The 16,616-nt window shown below is 44.7% G+C and overlaps 8 protein-coding genes across 8 annotated transcripts; 4 read left to right on the top strand and 4 right to left on the bottom strand.

Moving 5' to 3' along the window:
* Positions 1-1,021: 1,021 nt before the first annotated feature.
* TrAFT101_000118 (uncharacterized protein) lies at positions 1,022-1,992 on the bottom strand (the record flags this gene model as incomplete). The annotated part of the gene is made up of 3 exons (XM_066125926.1): positions 1,022-1,466; positions 1,518-1,534; positions 1,585-1,992. The coding sequence occupies 3 exons, from the start codon at positions 1,990-1,992 to the stop codon at positions 1,022-1,024; spliced, it is 870 nt and encodes a 289-aa protein (XP_065982023.1).
* Positions 1,993-3,226: 1,234 nt separating this feature from the next.
* TrAFT101_000117 (uncharacterized protein) lies at positions 3,227-3,551 on the top strand (the record flags this gene model as incomplete). The annotated part of the gene is made up of 3 exons (XM_066125925.1): positions 3,227-3,301; positions 3,353-3,418; positions 3,477-3,551. The coding sequence occupies 3 exons, from the start codon at positions 3,227-3,229 to the stop codon at positions 3,549-3,551; spliced, it is 216 nt and encodes a 71-aa protein (XP_065982022.1).
* A 2,768-nt stretch (positions 3,552-6,319) lies between these two features.
* On the top strand, positions 6,320-7,474 carry TrAFT101_000116 (uncharacterized protein; the record flags this gene model as incomplete). The annotated part of the gene is made up of 1 exon (XM_024904088.2): positions 6,320-7,474. One exon carries the CDS (start codon positions 6,320-6,322, stop codon positions 7,175-7,177), a length of 858 nt encoding a protein of 285 aa, XP_024755828.1. The 3' UTR covers positions 7,178-7,474.
* TrAFT101_000115 (uncharacterized protein) lies at positions 7,074-9,658 on the bottom strand. Its single transcript, XM_024908951.2, has 5 exons — positions 9,502-9,658; positions 9,297-9,425; positions 8,580-9,231; positions 8,031-8,528; positions 7,074-7,975 (listed from the first exon to the last, which is right to left on the bottom strand). The coding sequence occupies exons 1-5, from the start codon at positions 9,651-9,653 to the stop codon at positions 7,316-7,318; spliced, it is 2,091 nt and encodes a 696-aa protein (XP_024755827.2). The 5' UTR covers positions 9,654-9,658; the 3' UTR covers positions 7,074-7,315.
* Positions 9,659-10,123: 465 nt separating this feature from the next.
* Positions 10,124-11,295, top strand: TrAFT101_000114 (uncharacterized protein). The gene is made up of 4 exons (XM_024910794.2): positions 10,124-10,359; positions 10,410-10,561; positions 10,610-10,845; positions 10,893-11,295. The coding sequence occupies exons 1-4, from the start codon at positions 10,228-10,230 to the stop codon at positions 11,153-11,155; spliced, it is 783 nt and encodes a 260-aa protein (XP_024755826.1). The 5' UTR covers positions 10,124-10,227; the 3' UTR covers positions 11,156-11,295.
* Positions 11,296-11,492: 197 nt separating this feature from the next.
* Positions 11,493-12,860, bottom strand: TrAFT101_000113 (uncharacterized protein; the record flags this gene model as incomplete). The annotated part of the gene is made up of 1 exon (XM_024907074.1): positions 11,493-12,860. One exon carries the CDS (start codon positions 12,858-12,860, stop codon positions 11,493-11,495), a length of 1,368 nt encoding a protein of 455 aa, XP_024755825.1.
* Positions 12,861-13,330: 470 nt separating this feature from the next.
* On the top strand, positions 13,331-14,037 carry TrAFT101_000112 (putative secondary metabolism biosynthetic enzyme; the record flags this gene model as incomplete). The annotated part of the gene is made up of 2 exons (XM_024906265.2): positions 13,331-13,489; positions 13,543-14,037. The coding sequence occupies 2 exons, from the start codon at positions 13,331-13,333 to the stop codon at positions 14,035-14,037; spliced, it is 654 nt and encodes a 217-aa protein (XP_024755824.2).
* A 696-nt stretch (positions 14,038-14,733) lies between these two features.
* On the bottom strand, positions 14,734-16,577 carry TrAFT101_000111 (uncharacterized protein). The gene is made up of 3 exons (XM_024901267.2): positions 16,115-16,577; positions 15,170-16,057; positions 14,734-15,111 (listed from the first exon to the last, which is right to left on the bottom strand). The coding sequence occupies exons 1-3, from the start codon at positions 16,452-16,454 to the stop codon at positions 14,942-14,944; spliced, it is 1,398 nt and encodes a 465-aa protein (XP_024755823.2). The 5' UTR covers positions 16,455-16,577; the 3' UTR covers positions 14,734-14,941.
* Between the last annotated feature and the right edge of the window lie 39 nt (positions 16,578-16,616).

The raw sequence follows: 16,616 nt of genomic DNA, 5'->3' as shown, positions 1-16,616 counted from the left end.
ATACAAATCTGGATTGTAAAAGCATGAAGCTATTTAGATGTGTATTTACCACATGGTATAAAATACGAAAGAAGTATTGCTCTTGCGTAATTCATTGTATATTAATGCTTGTAAACAGCAATATATTAGAGGCTTCCTAATTGTGAACCCCATACGTTAAGCACAATGAGAGCGAAACAATTAAAGTCGGTGCTGTGCAGGCAGAACTGGCATGGCTTAACTTAGAGGCATCTACTCAGTATTTAAAAAAACAAAAAAAAAAAAAAAGACCTCTGGTTGAAAGAACGGGAAATAATGAAGTAAATGTCATGTGATTGCCAGGTTATGCACAGCATAATTTGCGATAACCAAATATATGTATATATATATATATATATTATAACAACCTGATCCCATGTACGAGTGAAATCCCTTGGAAGCAGCTAGATCTTCACAATAATGCCTACCATTGCCAGTATTGACCTACCTTTTTGTCTCGTTGGCTTAATATAATAACAGAGCGTTAAACTAACTGGCTACATAAATTATATTAATAATTAGTTGTGCATTTCATATGAATTATAGCCGAACCGTGACTACAGTAGCTCCAGGTACGATATGAGCCCCAAAGGGTTGCTGGCATAGAGGGCTAACAGATACCACATAGGTTTATTCATTTATGACACATGGCACCTTTTTGCTTTCGAGCATAGCCTTACTAGCACTTGGTAATTTGACATGGAAAACTAGCGATCTTGATATTATATTTCTGTAGACATTAGATGCAGGGAAATTTAATATCTTAAACAATTCCACCACTAAATGAATTTATTTTCAATTTAAACCCCAAAAAAAATTTGTTTTAAGTAGATGAAAATAAAAGCTCGCTTTAGTTATTAAACTAGAAACGAGTAGCTAAAAGTAGAAACTAAATTAGTAACTTTGGTACCAAGTTAAGGGAAATGAACATCCTTACAATGTAAACTTGACTCTATACAACCATTCATTATTGAGATGCATAGCAGGCCAATAGCGAAGAGCTCTACTTCCATTGAAGAACTTTAGTGTATGACTTTGCATGCGTAGTTTCATTGCTTAGCAATTTAGTACGAGAGTCAACGTGAAAGCAGTCATGCTTTGTGCCTTGATCACAAAGAGGCAGGACTTCTTTGGTGGCCATATCACAAAACACGCCTTCAGCCATTGACACAAGGTCTGGGCCACGGGAGGTTTCGCTCAAACAAAGTTCTGTTGCGTTGTGTGACGCAGCAGAGCTGATAACAAGCCTAGAGTCGAGCTTAGGAGTCTTATCGCGTTTAACTACCTCGCCGCCACTGGAAGTGTAGGAGCGCAGCGCCGGGTAACCACAGAATGAGTTGGGGTCCGTGTTTTGGTTGCTTTGTCCGAACGAGGTCCAGTCGATTAACAGACTTTGCGCGTAAAGGCCATTGGTGTCGTCACCGTCAATCCAGGTACATCTAGGTGCACTGTACATAGTTAGCTTATGAGATTGAATCATGTGGTTAAAGGGTTCGTACTATCCACCATTGTCGACCTGCAGAGAGAGGTTAGCTAAGGTTTGCGCAATATTGGTGTTATTCTTACGTAGACATTGCCGTAATACCATGGCAATCCACACAGGTATCCCCAGTCTCCAACCCATGCGTATTGGCTGCCGTCGGTCCAACTAGTGGAGGCATAGGACACACAAACTGCATCATTAGAGGAGTATATTTGAGCAAACACGGCTTGCTCGTTACCAGACTGCTCGATACTAAAGTCGCTGTAGCCGCCGCTAGAAACGTAGCCGCCATCGGTCTGGCCTATAAGGTTCTGGTTGTTGTCATATATGCGTATCATGGAGATTGTGCCATCAGCACCACTAAGTCCATTTCCGTTGAGTCCGGCTTCAACTCGCACCGTAGAATAGGCCGCCTGCGAGCCTGGGATCAGAGATTCCAGGAATTGAAAAAAAGACACCGCGTCATTGATCCAACCGATAGCTTCAGCCATTTTGATCAAGGGTTCAGAATAGAATCGGGGAATAATGAGTTATGGAATGGGAATGTAGAGGTGCGTGATGTCGGAAAAAGGAAGAAGCCTGGGCGATATTTGATCCTCTTATACTTTTCCTTCAGCCACACGGAAGCAAATTTCGCATCTCGTACAGACGCAGGATTGAAGCTCTCATGCATGCGACATTCCTTTTCTCAGCACATTCAAGCCAATTCGTCCGAAGCTAATTCTATACGCTCTCTTCCAGCAACTACTTGCCCTAATGGGAAAGGTTAACGCTGTAAGACTACAATTTGCATAACATTGCTTTTGATGAGCTTTGAAAAAATTGTCAAGTGCTGACTGGTATTGAGGTCAAGTAATGAAACTCTAGTAGCCCACATCTAGTACTATACTTCAATGCTGATTGACTACTTAAATGGGGCTTATTCAGGATCCATACAGAAAAGGGATTCCGGCGTAAGACTTGGGCCTAAAACGAAATCAAGAAAAACTACTGGGTAAATCCATATATACAGACTTGATGCTAAGGCGTGTTGAGTAAATAAGACTGATAGGCACTTGCCGTTGGTCAAGTGTACAGTTAAACCGTATGCCAGTATGAGATAGCAAAGCACTATGTACCTTAGCACTGAGATTAGTCTCAGTGCGGTCACTTCTCGCCAACTATATCTACGTAAGGTGTGTTGGTTAAAGAAAGCTTATGGGCACTTAGTGGTTTGTCAAATGTTTACCTACTCTATATAAAACCCTTAGGATAGTAACGCACGTTTGTGTCGTGGTCGCCGAAACTAGTCCCAGTGCGTTGATCGCACTTCGCATCATCTCTGACCTACGTACTTCATTCAGACGATTGTTTCTCCATCTGGCCCGATGAAACCGCCCAAAATTGGCGTGCGGTCTTTGGGAAATTCTTGCTTTATTGCTTACTACAGACTATGGTAGAAATTGCGACCCTGCTCCAAATATGGCCCCAGTGTACTAAACAGTTCTCCTCGTTTCTCCCCAGTTCATTTTATTGGGGCTTATTCCTCAGCTTGGTCTAGCAGAATTGGAACGTGTATCCCGTAATGAACGCTGCCATTGCTTTGACTTGCCCCTTGGGAGCTGGTCTATTTAAAGGGACTATGGACCGCTGAGTTTCTGTGATAAACTCAACCCTTCATACTCCCAATAATTCTTTCCATCTAAAGACATCTTGATTTGAGCTTTTTGCATCTTTGCCCTCACGATGAAAGCCATTACCATCTCGCTCATTGCTGTTGTGGCCTTTGTGGCTCACGTTCGTGCGCAAGCAGTTGTCGGCGTAGGAAGCATGAAAACACATCATTGGATATGATTCACTAATAATCTACAGATATGCGGCGTGGAAGACAACGTTTGTTTTCTCGGATCATCCGTCTTGGATTGTCAGAATGGCCGGGTAAGTATCTTGTTGATCCATGCCAGGTAGAGGCTAATAGAGGCGCGTTTGTCAACAGTGTTCCAAAGACGAGAATCCTTGCTACGAGTACCTGCCAAATGAAGGTAGTCCGCTCGAGGTTCTTTGCTTCTAGTCGCCCTATGGCTGGCATTGGAGGTTTCAGTTTCTATTCGCGTTTTCATAAGGACTACGAGAGAATCTTGACATGAGGATATTGCCTTGCAAGGTTTCTTGCACGAGCCTCACGCGCCAGATAGAGTTTACAAGGATCTCCAACAGTCATGCATTAACTTGGGGCAGATAACTACTTGTGAGCCAGGGTTATAAATTCATCAGTCTTGTAGTACCTAAAAACTAGTTTATTAGTTTTCATATTGTTACTATCTATATTGATTTATTAATAAACACACTCCTTTAGTAACTATCAAGGTTTAAATAAGTTTATGGGGTAGGGGAACATGCATAACACGAATGATAGAGCTTATATAATAACCATAAAACGCAACAAGAATAAAACTCCTAAAACAAGCGAAAGGAACGCTTAATCCACAATATTTCCTATTTCGTACTGATTAATAATAATAATAATATATATATAAATAAATTTCATTATATAAGAACCAATCTAGGTGTTAAGTGAATTTTTGCAATCGACAACTAAGACTTATAATATATTTGTTTTAATACTAAGCTAAAAGAAGTCAATAGAATTTAGTTTATTTAGCAGCTAAACACTAAATGTGCTTATAGAGCAGCCCCAGGTTACACGACATTAGCTAGTAAAGCAACTAAACACTAAATTAGCTTGTAGTAACAAAACATAATACGAAGAATGGAAACCGAAAAACGAAGTGCGAAGTGCGAGGTGCGAATTTGGCTGTCGTAAGCCAGCGCAAACAGGTGAAGAAACCTCTCAACCCACTGGGTGGTAAATAGGCCCTTATGCCTGCAGATTGCGCGGTCTTGCAACGGCGTAAATTGTCGATTCGAAGCCATCGGCGCCTTCGATAATGTTACGAAAGGCGTATCAACGCTCGTTGCTATTGGGGCGGTTAAACGACGTAAGGCAAGGCGAGCGCTGACTTGGCCATATTAAACACGGTGCAAAATTGGTAGAGGTCGAGTAAACGCTTAGCAATGGCTAAATGGAATTAACCTTTTTTACGATATGCAATATTATCTCCCCAAACAATATTTTATCCCAAACCTCAGTTGATGACTGCCAGATCAAACGTCATAATCATCGGTCGTCTAGTAGTGCAACAAGGCAAATATCCTTGAGTCTGAACTCCTCATAACAATGCTTCAACACCCACGCTGCCCCCCAAGTCCCATACCTCTGCCGGCGATGGTCCTTCTGCAGCATGTATCAAAGATCCATGAGCACCGCATTGGTGAGGCGACAAAGTGAAATGCATCCAATCATTTCTCCTGGTATGTTCATTCTCTAGTTGGAGCATGGGGACGCACGCGTTTTGGGGCTTGCGGCCATTGGCGTCGTCCAGCTTCATCGTAACGCTGTAGATAAAACAGCAATGTCATCGTCAAACAGACAACGTGAGACATGATCCTGGGAAGGTAGCGTTGGATTCGTTGACTACCATGACGACACATTGGAGTATTTCACGACGAAGAGTGTATAAGTAAGCCGCTCTGAGTACAGGACCTGCCCAAATATGGGCTGCCGCGATAGATCTCTCTTTGTGCATTGGGTTGCTAGGAATAAATACGAGGAACGAAACCTGACCGCCCCGAGGGTCTTCTTATAACTGCTAAATATACCAAGGGCTTTGTAAACGGGAACAGGGGACAAATCACGCTTGCGAGGCATACTAATTTCTCACGAGCCTTTTGATCTATAGCTCTCCTTACACACCCATGCCAATGGATGACAAGCTTCAATCCAAAACGAACCGGCAATCCAGAGCTCCCTCGGCACTGGTTTGAGCCCACACTAGTAGTGATGGCGGACGAAAAAAGCTCACAAAGCAATCTTCGAATCTAGCCGCCCCACGCAGAAGCTGGCTTTGGTGCAAACCTTGAAAGAGAGCAGGACATTTGGAGTTCAATTTGCCTTTAGGGCAAAGAGCGGGTTGGCCCTGTACCGGAAGATATAGCCAAAGTACTGGTTAACGAACCATGATGTATTGTTTACATACAATGGTCTTCCATATTAGAACATGCTTCTTGGCGATAACGGGCGGACAGTATATAAGGCTCTGGGACAGGAGCAGGAAACTGGCAGATTATTTACAAAAATAGAAAAGCCTAACGGTATAAGCATTGACAATGAAGAAAGTTCTATATTAGCTTGATTATTGTTATACATGTAGCCTTATTCATAAAGCTTATAAGAACTAGTATTTTATAATTAATATAGGGTAGTTCATCATTATCCGGATGTTCAACCCAATTCATCCTTATTAGTAACCCTTAAAGAATGGCCAAGTGATATAATTCATATCCAAATTCATTACCCTGGACCCGGGTATAACATGGCCATATTGAGCATATTTTGCGAAAATTATATGTCAAAGCTGATCTTCTCGTATTAAGAAGCTTCTTGTCTATGAAGAAAGGTGTCACAAATTAATGATAACCGGAAACGCTACCACTAAAGTAAGTTGTCACTCTAATAACTTTTACTGTTCTGTAAAGCACTGCTGGCGGGTGGCAACCTGGCGTAAATACCTAGCGACCATACAGTTAGGCTTTTTGTATATTTTCGGCGACTTCAAGATTTCACCGAGGTTAGCTAATCAGATCATGGATCCAGGAAAATAGCAGACCCGCTTTGTGAAGGAACATAAAAAGGGTTGCCTCTCTATCGAATGAGTATCTACATATAACGGCAAATTGTTTGTTTCAAGCTTCTCTAAATCTACCATAAGAATTTACAAAATGCCAGATCTCATGCAACAGGCACCAGGCTTTGGCGTTGTGTATGAGCGCCTTCGCCTTGAGATCGATGGAACTTTAGTAGACCTAGCGCTTTTTCGACGAGCTGGTATGTCTACACCCATCTTGTTTCTTCATGGATGGGGTAGTTCCAAAGAAGACTACGTCGACATCCGACTTTATTCCGCATTCGACGGACAACCGTTCCTTGCATACGATGCTCCTGGGTGCGGTGAAACCTGGTGCGCAGATCCGTCGAAGGTGAATATTGCCTTCCTCGTTAAGACCGCCGAGGCAGTACTCCACCATTTCAAAATCTCGGAATTCCATGTCGTGGGACATTCCATGGGTGGCCTTACGGCCCTTCAACTTGCGCACCACAACCCCAAATCCGTCCGCAGCTTCGTCAATATTAAAGGCAATCTTGCGCCGGAAGATTGTTTTATAAGTCGCCAAATATTTGACAGGGAAAAGGACGATATGGATGAGTTTCTCAATGACTTCATCTTGGGTTGTCGCCAGTCTTCCTTCTACTCAATGGCATTGTATGCTGCTTCACTTCGGCAGCGAGTCCACCCCGGCGCAATTAAAGGCGTCTTCGAATCTATGGTGCAATTATCAGACAATGGCGATCTTTTACTAAAGTTTTTAAGCTTTCCGTTCCCAAAGGCCTTCATGTTTGGAGAACAACATGCGAGTCTTTCATATCTACCGAAATTAAAAGCTGCTGGGGTTGAACTAATGGAGATTCCGAAATCCGGCCATTTCCCCATGTATTCCAACCCCGTAGCTATGTGGTCATCTATACAAGACTTTATACATAGAGCTGATAGTCGCAACCTCCCTCCGCATCAGCCATGACAAAATTACTACACCAGTTCGGCAGATTGACTTGACAGGCTTACTAGAGGTTCAAAGAAATGTATATATAACTTAATAGCATATGTAGAATATATTTCCGGAATCTCATGGCTCAAGTAATGAATCATGAGCGCTGATTTAATACAGTGTCTCTGGGTCACTACTCGAAGTCATCATCGGCCAGTAAAGTCCTTGGTCGCTATCTAGGCTTAGCGATGCATTGATAAACTCAAGGTCTGGCATTGGCTGAGCGAGCAGATCGTGGAAAAAGGGCTCAGATAGTACTATATCTGCGGTTATATCCCCCGCCGCGGTCGTTGAATCGAAGTCTCTCCTTCTAATGCCCACGCAGTCTATAAGTTCTTCTGGCGAGCCATGTGCGCGCTGACCATGCATTTTCGTTTCAACAGTGGAAAAGAGAGCTGTCATGGCATCCGCATGTTGCTTAAACTCAGCGGCCACAAAATTTCCACCGTCTTTAAGCTGTGAAAGAAATTGCAGTGCCGTTTCAAAGCATTCCCTATCAGCCTGGCCGCTCCTGTCATCAAGTAAGCTCGAGATGGCTAAGACTGTTGCTGCGGTAAAAAGATATTGAGTGTGAAAATAGTCAAACATCATAAAAGTGCCACTTATCCATAAATCAGTAAGGATTTGGCATGAGTGACGCGCAGATCTAATGCATGCATCCGATAGAGCGCTTGCAGAATCTGGAATTTCCGATGTTGATCCCGAATCAACACTTTTAATACGTGTGCGAAAGACCTGAAGCAGGACTGGACGAGTAGCAAGTATCACAAGCTGAAAACATCGTTACTCCTAGCCAATGCCGCATAATCGCTATGTGGAACCTTACCTGGTTGAATAATAGATATAAAGATTCTGCCTTTTGGTCTGTATCTTGTGTTGAATCCATCTGCAATTCTGGGGGGAGATTTTTGAGCCACTGATGGAGGTCTGACAGGCTGTCGTGGACTCGTTTCGATAATGAGGCCTGCTGAGAGCTTTTACCATATATTGAGTGAGTTATACGCCCCGATATCCTTGCCAGATCTATCATTGCGATAGAATAAGAACAGTCCTCAAAGTTACTGTCCAGAAGCTTATTCGACGGAAGGTCTACGTCAATGTCACTGTCATGAATTCCCACCGGGTACCCCAGTTTTGTGGCCCACATTCTGTCAAATGTATAAGCAGTCCACCAAACTCGGATCCTATGCTCACGCGCTGCAGGATCCGTAAGAAGAGGCTCGGGGACGTTGAAATTCAGGCCCATGATAATAGATACCCGCAAGGCAGAACCAGCTAGGCTGTACGCAGAATGTCGTCGATTGAGACAAAGAGAATAGTAAGACTAGGATGCAGTGTTAATATGATGTTATAGTGCATTCGTAGGGCTACAAACCAGCAAAAGCCACGTCTCTACCATTTCAAGGGTCGGGCGCTCACTGGTGACGCGGAGAATTTTGGTAGCTTTAGCAAAGTATTCCAGGCCAGGGAAGGTTTTACAAGCAGCAGATGTTCGTGTCGCATACATCTTTCCGATTGCAAATAGTACCCAAAGTTTACTTTGCAGGAGAAAACCTATTGGTCTGGGATGTTGCAGGCTGCGCTCGAGCTCCTCAAGGACCGCACTGCGGCAAACAATATGGTGCCAGCGCCCAAGGCACCTTAATGCAGCATTGACGAGAAGACGTGCCTGGGATGGGTTCGGCCATGCACAAGCTGCATCACCCAAGGCCAGAAGGTGATCATCCGCTGGAAAATTTACTCGGGGTAGATGACTGTGTTCAGAATCAGACATTGCCTGGCGGAAACGCGTCGCAAACGCCGAGTCTGAGGCTTCAGAGAGAAGGATGGGAGTATGAGGAACAGCCATGTCAATGAACCAAGGCGTAGCCGCCGACTCGGGGACATGTATCGACGATGCTTCATCGCGGAGGTCTGTCCCATGGCTGATTTCCAGAGTATTATTATCTTGTGCATCAATTGGCGATCCTGATTGAGATACACGATTCTGAAGGCGTTGGTTTTCTTCAATCAATTCGTCAATGTACCTATCCAGTCAGTATAAACTGCGGTGTAGTAATCTTATCATGCCAAGGTGTCCGGCGCAACTTACTTTTGGCTAATTTTTACGAATCTATCTCTTTGAGGGTAAACGCACTCTACAGCCTTGTTTGCCCGTTTACAGTTATTACAAGGTTGTCCTCCAGAACATTTAACTCTTCGCGAATGACATTTACGGCAGCTAACAATACACCAGATGGTTAGCATAGGACCCTAGTCAATTCCTAATGCTATCCGAAGCCGATGGGTTGTCATACGCTATTGATCTAGTCTTTGGCGCATATGGGGCTTTCGTCGAAGACATAGTACCCGGCATATTCTGCCTGGCTAGCTTTGGCATTGTATCAGTTACGGGATTAAATTCAAAGATTACGGTCGTGTCAGGAGACAGAATGTCAAATACTGACATGCGGGAAAAAGCTGATGCAACGGGAAAAAACTTTGAGCATGGTGAATACGTCAGGCGCCATTAAGTCTCGGCATAGGCACATTCTTGCCGACAAAAAGTGGGCTAGATTTCGGTGAGATTGTTAAGATGCCGTAGAGCTAGTACTACCTGGGCTAGATGTTCTGAGTTCCACCACTCATGACTAGATTCGCAAGCTCACTCAAGGTGGAGAGGCAACCAAGCCGATACCAAATACCGGATTGTAGAGTGGCATTTACTTGTACAAGCAATCAGTGAATAAGCATATATAATTATGTTTATTCATGTTGTGGACTGGATGTTTTTCTAAATCTTAATTTTCTTTCCTTTTGTCTCTGGTTCCTCTGGCTCGATTTATACTCTTGTATCCTATGGTGGCGATTTTCTAGTGAACTGCCAACAAAGCCTTTGTATTTTTCTCACATCAGCATTACTGATTATTGTTTCGTCTATCTTTATTTCGCTTTTCTCTACATTCTAATTTTGCCGTCGCATGGGAAAGTGTGTTAAAATATTGAAAGATTAGTATTGATCCAGGGCATCTTAATCACCAACTATGACAGCTGCGATTCCGAACCCGCAATTACGCTTGCTCAATGCGCTACGAGCCAACTCAAAACCGATTATGACCTTTTTGGGGCTTCCTTCGTTTCGTACAGGTCAAATTATAGCTCAGACTGGCGTTGATGTCAGTGCCTCTCAACTGTTACACTTAAACTTTGCACTGACGGTGACAAGGGTATCATCATCGATTGCGAGCATGGAAATATTAGCGACGATTCAATGCACTCCTCAACTGCCGCTATCGCTGCTTTGGGGGTATCACCACTTGTTCGTCTAAGAATGACCCACTCAGATTTAATCAAGAGAGCTCTGGACGCTGGGGCACAGTAAGCGACATACATCCCTTCCAATATGTATGCTAAAATTGATACAAGCGGTATCGTTGTTCCTCAAATAAATACAGTCGAAGACGCCGAGGCGGTTGTGTCCCATTCAAAGTTCCCCCCACAAGGATGTCGAGGACAGGGCTCGGCATTTCCGGCTATTACTCATGGCATTGACCTCCCCACGTATCTGAAAACCGCAAATGAAACTCTCATTATCTGTCTTCAAATTGAATCGAGAGCTGGAGTTGAAAATGTTGACGATATATGTGCTGTACCTGGAGTCGGTTAGTACTGGAAGCCCCAAGGAAGATTGGACTAATCTTTTGTCAAGACATGATTTTTATCGGACCCAACGATCTTGCCCTATCAATTCTTGGTTATGTTCCTGCCAAAGGTGACGAGCCAGAGTTTCTCGACGCTATCGAAAAGATTGTGGTCGCAGCTCGGAAGCATGGCAAATGGGTTGGCCGACTTTCGAATGACGGGGCTTCGTCCAAGGAACACCTGAAAGTGTTTGATACCGTGGCAATGGGTTATGATATTAGGGCAATTCAAAACTGGTATACAACTGAATTGTGCGTTGCGCGATCTTAATGCCTTTCAAGATGAGAGATAAATAACGTGCAAAGCTTGAAGTTCCTTTCAATGGAAGGTAGATATCAGCTAAACTAGTAGAAAACATATGTAAAATTAATTTTCGCTGCTCAATCGTTGAACCGCGGCACATAATGCAGTTTAAGATCAAATGTCGAAAACAATTCTTTATTTGAGATCTTGTATATTGCTCATGATTATAATATTCTTTTATAGTTTAATATGACAAATTCACCTCCATTTGTAAACTAAAGCAATGTTCAAATTTGACCGAGTAACCTCCTTTTTAACATTTCCTTCATTTGCATCAACATGCATCATGTTTCTCATTCATTATTCATGTCTTACGCTGCAGTTTGTGATAGCCGAGCTCTTCGCGAGCTTCGGCAATCGAAGCTCCTCTTGCGATCATGTCCCGAATACAAGCTTCAGTTTTCTCAATCTTTTGCGCCACTTCGGCCACCTCGCGGGCTCGATCTCGCGGAACAATAACGACGCCATTTGCATCGGCAACGACAATATCGCGCGGCTCAACACGTACTTTGCCAATGCCGATAGACTCATTGACGCCCCCAACTTGAACTCTATCCTTGCCGGTTCGCATCCACCGTCCAGCCGTAAAGAGCGGATACTCATCGGCGATAACACGGCTTACATCGCGACATACACCGTCGACAACAGTTCCAGCAATGCCTCGCAAGCCGGCGTACTGCGTCATGATATCGCCCCAGACGGTACAATCTGTGCGGCCGTTGTTGTCGATGACCACAATATCGCCTTCAGCAACGTCGTCGATGAAATCACCGACACTTCCTGGCGGGTCGCTGGCGGGTACGTAACGCACCGTGAAGGCTGGCCCTACAGTAACCTTTTTGTAGTTGCACAAAGGCATGATATTGAAGACCTGGCCCGGAATTCCCAGCTTATCAAGCGCGTCAGAAACTCCAGGGGTATCTAACCCTGTGAACAGAGCTACCAACTCTTTATCGCCTGCACTGGCTTTCTTGGGATTTCCCTTGACGGAGACCACGTCTGTCTGAGACAGCCTATCTTCGCGTATGGCTTCAAATTGCGTATCATGCATAACCTCTGATACGGGGTGACCTGCACGAACAGCCTGAACCATGCGAGCCTGACGGTATTGGATCTTTTCACCAAGTTCCAAAACCTCGATGATGCGGTCAGCTGGGACAAACACCGTCCCGCATGTATCAGCGATCACAAAGTCGTCTTGGTGGACAGTGACGCCTCGCATCTCTAGCGGTTTTCCAGATTCGATTTGTATCATTCGATTGCGTGCGCTTATCATAGTCACGCCACGTCCATAAACTGGGTAACCAACCTCACGGCTGCCATCGATGTCGCGACTCACACCATCGATGATGGTTCCGCGGATGCGTTTCTCTTTCGAGGCATTGGAAACGATATCACCCCAGCATGAAACGCCATCTATTCCCCCAGAAATTACTAGAATACGGTCCTCTGTCTCTACCGCATCTATAACTGGAGTGAGCAGATGGGTTGTGGGGGTCGTATCGATTTTTGGGCCAACTTTTATTGTGCTGGCACGCCCCACGATTTTGGGACAAGCCCAGAGTGGTAGTAGGCCGTATGTGGCTCCTTTGAGGTTGAGAAAATCCAAGGCATCAGACACGATAGTAGTATCGAGAGCTGAAAGCCGATCCAAGATGCTGGATTGATTCATGGTGTTGAATGTGATGGATTGTAGAGTATCCAAATTAATGAAGAAAATATATGCAAATAAAGAGAAAAAGATCGGAAATGGTTCGAGAGAAATGGAGCCTTAGACAACACAGAAAACGGGGGCTTTATAAAAAGAAAAGCCATGTCGGGCTACAGTTTGGACTGAGTAACGGGAAGATTTTATCGACCAGGATATGCGATTCTATTCGGCGAAACAGCAAGACACTCGAGGTACCATCATCGCGTTCAGGCCATCAAACTTGGTCTCGCGGCAGTGTCTCCTCCATCTCTTAGCCACTGGCGTCGGTGTAAATGCTATGAGGCCGAAACTCGATTCGGCGAGATTGATCTTGGAGCGAGTTAGTATACTTACCCATTGCGGCACACAGCTGGTTTACTCAGGTCATTATATAGACTAGTTAATGCGCAGTCCTATATGGGAATCTTGGGACTATCTTGAATTACCTCGCCATGTCGCTATTTGCCAACCTCTCCGAGGCGGAACCTGATGCCGCCTTTGCCTTGATTGAGGCATACAAGGCAGACAATTTTCCCTTCAAAGTTGATCTCAGTCCCGGGTTCTACCGTGACGAGGATGCAAGGCCTTGGATCTTGCCGTCTGTAGAAAAAGTAGCCTTGACTATCGTTGCCCAACAATCGCTACCTTTACTTACTTTCTTTAGGCTAAACAACAGCTATGGAGTGACTCGACTACAGATCACGAACATTTGCCTATACTCGGCCATACCGCCCTACTCGACAGAGCCCAAAGCCTCATATTTGGTGCAACATGCAAAGATGCCGCAACAATCGCCTCCATCCAGACCATCGCAGGCACTGGGGCAAATCACCTCGGTGCTTTGTTTTTGGCCAAGGCTCGCCGTCCCCGATCCGTTTGGATACCAGACCCTACGTGGATCAACCATCATGAAATTTGGCAGTGGGTAGACAGCAGAATTGAGCGTCAAACATACCCATACTTCAATAAGCAGTCGTTCACTATTAATTTCGAAGACACCATATCGACCCTCAAGTTGAAGGCCAAAGAGGGTGACATTGTTATCTTCCATGGTTGCGCACACAACCCTACCGGAATTGATTTCACCAAGGATCAGTGGAAGGCTGTAGCTGCTGTATGCGAGGAGAAAAACCTTGTTCCTTTTTTTGACGTTGCCTAGTAAGTGGTTTTATTAAGCTCGAAGCAGCTCTATGAGTTAATCCAAGGTTAGTCAGGGCTTTGCTACTGGAGATTTGGCAGAAGATGCCTGGTCAGTGCGGCATTTCTTCTATAACACATCTCTGGAAATGTTAGTAGCCCAATCATTCTCCAAGAATTTCGGTCTGTATGGCGAGCGTGTGGGCGTACTTCACGTTGTATGCCGGACGGAAATTGCTAAATCCAAGACTCTCAACATGCTTTCACGACTTTCGCGCGCTGAAATAACAACTGCCCCCATTAACGGAGCCAGGATTGTGGCAAAAGTACTTGGAGACGCAGACCTGAAGCAACAGTGGCAAAAGGATTTGCTTCACATGAGTCACCGTATGAAGTCAATGCGAAAAAGACTATTGGACGCGCTCTTGAAATACCAAACGCCAGGTTCTTGGGATCACATACTAACGGATGTAAGCAATTTAATACTTCGTAAGATGATACAACATACAAAGCCGCTGACAAACTCAAAGATTGGAATGTTCTCAATGACAGGCTTACAACCAGATCAAATTCGACAATTGAAAGGGATCTACCACATCTATCTTCTGCCATCTGGGAGAATATCTATAACAGGATGTTTGTTCTCGTCACTCCCTTATGATTGCTTTGTTTTAATGCTAATTTCTGCTTAGTGACGGAACATAATGTGGAGTATGTTGCAATGTCGATCAATAAAGTAGTTACTACTCCCAAACTTAAATAGCGATTACATTATAACCTATTATGCATACACCTTTCTAATCATAAGTTCCATAACGATTGTTATAATAAATAAAGGTAGAGTACTATTTGTAGTTTAACGTAGGGATTATAGAAAATTTTGCCAAAGGGCAGAAGAATAGCGGAAGTATTAATAGAGGAAATTCTCAAAAGACAACGCTCTCTATAGTTTCGCGTCGAAGCACTTCAGCATCCTCCGGAAGTAAAAAGCCAGCTCTAATTTGCTTGCTGATAGCCAAACCGGCAAGACGGCGATAGTTGGCCACCGTGCCATACAGCTTTTGCAACATTTCAGGTGCAAATGCCCATTCGGAGCCTGTTATTAGGTTATTAGCTGCCTTGAAATACAACTAGAAACCAAGATGACAACTTACCACAATACCAGTTTGGTCGGCCCTTGGGGGTAGCGGCAACAATACGAGACAATGGCACGTCTGTATATAATGACCTTACCCCTCCCACCGCATTGCCATGTTCATCCCGGACAATCTCATCGCTCAAGCCAATCGTTTGTATAATGGAGCTACAAGGAGGAGCAATAGCATCATTACTCGTCCAGCGTTCCATTGCATCAAACACAGCGTGGTAGATAAAAGAGTTTGGAAATGTACTCCACTTTGCACCATTGAGATCTGCGACTGACCATCGCTTGACATCAATGTCTGAAGGGTATCGGGATTCGCGATGAGCCATGCCTGCTATTTCATAGAGCCGAAAGGAATCGCTATCGGCTCGCCGATGAGATACACCAAGTATTTGGCCGCTGACCCCACACGGCAGCCGAACAGACTGGAATTCCGACTCGCCTAGAAGTTCAATTATCTTGGCTCCTGGAACATCTGGTAAGGCTGCTCCGCCAGACTGACAGGGAATAAACGCTTCAAATGGGAGACCGCCGTCAGGGAGTCTGAGATGGGATGAATGTGTGATGAACCGCCTGGTAACGCCTCCTGTTTGGGATAAACCTGTCAAAATCACTCTGGTAGCTGCAATGCCCAACTCCCCGGAACGAAGGGCGTAGGAAGCCGCTGTGATAATCTCTGGAGATTGGGTCGTTGCAGGCCACCACTTCTTCTTGAAATCAACGTATGATTGCTCCAGCATCTCTCGTGTAACAGCTGTCATGAATGGTATAGTATCCATAAACTCATCCGCCAGGGGGCCTGGAATAAAATTCATGTTTTTGTATCGTTCGGGATCGAGGTTCTTAATCTTGCCAATTGCTGAAGGAGACTGTGAATCAATCTCGAGCCAAGCATGCCCTGTTGAATTTCCTCGTCAGGTGCCTGCTAAAGGTATAGTCTGATACATGGTCTCACCTTTTCTCATCAACCAACGGTTTATATGACGCCAAATGCTTGTCCCTCCCCATAGATGCGATGGCTCTTCCACAACTAAACCACTGAATTGGGCTGAGTCTGCTGGGCATCGCAGGAGGAGACGAGTGCAATAAGGCTCACCAGCAGCCACGCCACTCATGAGATACTCACGACTAACATAGCCATATTCGGGGAGCAGATCGACGTGATAGGGTTCGAGAACCACAGGCTGCGAGGTCTCCCCGTCGGGTAGGTATGTGATTTGCGGCTCGAAGACGCGTTCTTCTGCAGGTTGTGTCTTGCCAACTGCCATGGTGAACTGATAATAGTATGGACTCATTCAAGTATACGGAGAGGCTCTGTACCAACAAGGTCTTCACTCTCAGCAGCATATGTAGCGATTCTGGGGTGTTTATCTCCCTCGACTGCTCCCTCAACTGCTCCCTCGACTTACACGCAGCTCGTAGCCGATAACATCACATGACCTAATTATCGCTTGTCG

This window comes from Trichoderma asperellum, chromosome 1 (assembly GCF_020647865.1).
Source record: "Trichoderma asperellum chromosome 1, complete sequence".
NCBI classification, from domain to species: domain Eukaryota; kingdom Fungi; phylum Ascomycota; class Sordariomycetes; order Hypocreales; family Hypocreaceae; genus Trichoderma; species Trichoderma asperellum.
The sequence above is the reverse complement of the archived record's forward strand: the minus strand, read 5'-3'. Positions and strand labels throughout refer to the sequence as shown.

What these genes read in the sequence shown, in the direction of transcription:
- TrAFT101_000115 (XM_024908951.2), bottom strand. Translation starts at nt 9,653, where the DNA reads ATGTCAGTATTTGACATTCTGTCTCCTGACACGACCGTAATCTTTGAA. An exon ending in CCAAAGACTAGATCAATAGC is followed by an intron (nt 9,426 to 9,501) that starts GTATGACAACCC and finishes GTGTATTGTTAG; the next exon opens with CTGCCGTAAATGTCATTCGC. An exon ending in TATATCTATTATTCAACCAG is followed by an intron (nt 7,976 to 8,030) that starts GTAAGGTTCCAC and finishes CGATGTTTTCAG; the next exon opens with CTTGTGATACTTGCTACTCG.
- TrAFT101_000114 (XM_024910794.2), top strand. Translation starts at nt 10,228, where the DNA reads ATGACAGCTGCGATTCCGAACCCGCAATTACGCTTGCTCAATGCGCTA. An exon ending in TAGCTCAGACTGGCGTTGAT is followed by an intron (nt 10,360 to 10,409) that starts GTCAGTGCCTCT and finishes GACGGTGACAAG; the next exon opens with GGTATCATCATCGATTGCGA. An exon ending in GCTCTGGACGCTGGGGCACA is followed by an intron (nt 10,562 to 10,609) that starts GTAAGCGACATA and finishes AATTGATACAAG; the next exon opens with CGGTATCGTTGTTCCTCAAA.
- TrAFT101_000111 (XM_024901267.2), bottom strand. Translation starts at nt 16,454, where the DNA reads ATGAGTCCATACTATTATCAGTTCACCATGGCAGTTGGCAAGACACAA. An exon ending in CCGTTGGTTGATGAGAAAAG is followed by an intron (nt 16,058 to 16,114) that starts GTGAGACCATGT and finishes GAAATTCAACAG; the next exon opens with GGCATGCTTGGCTCGAGATT. An exon ending in CCGACCAAACTGGTATTGTG is followed by an intron (nt 15,112 to 15,169) that starts GTAAGTTGTCAT and finishes ACCTAATAACAG; the next exon opens with GCTCCGAATGGGCATTTGCA.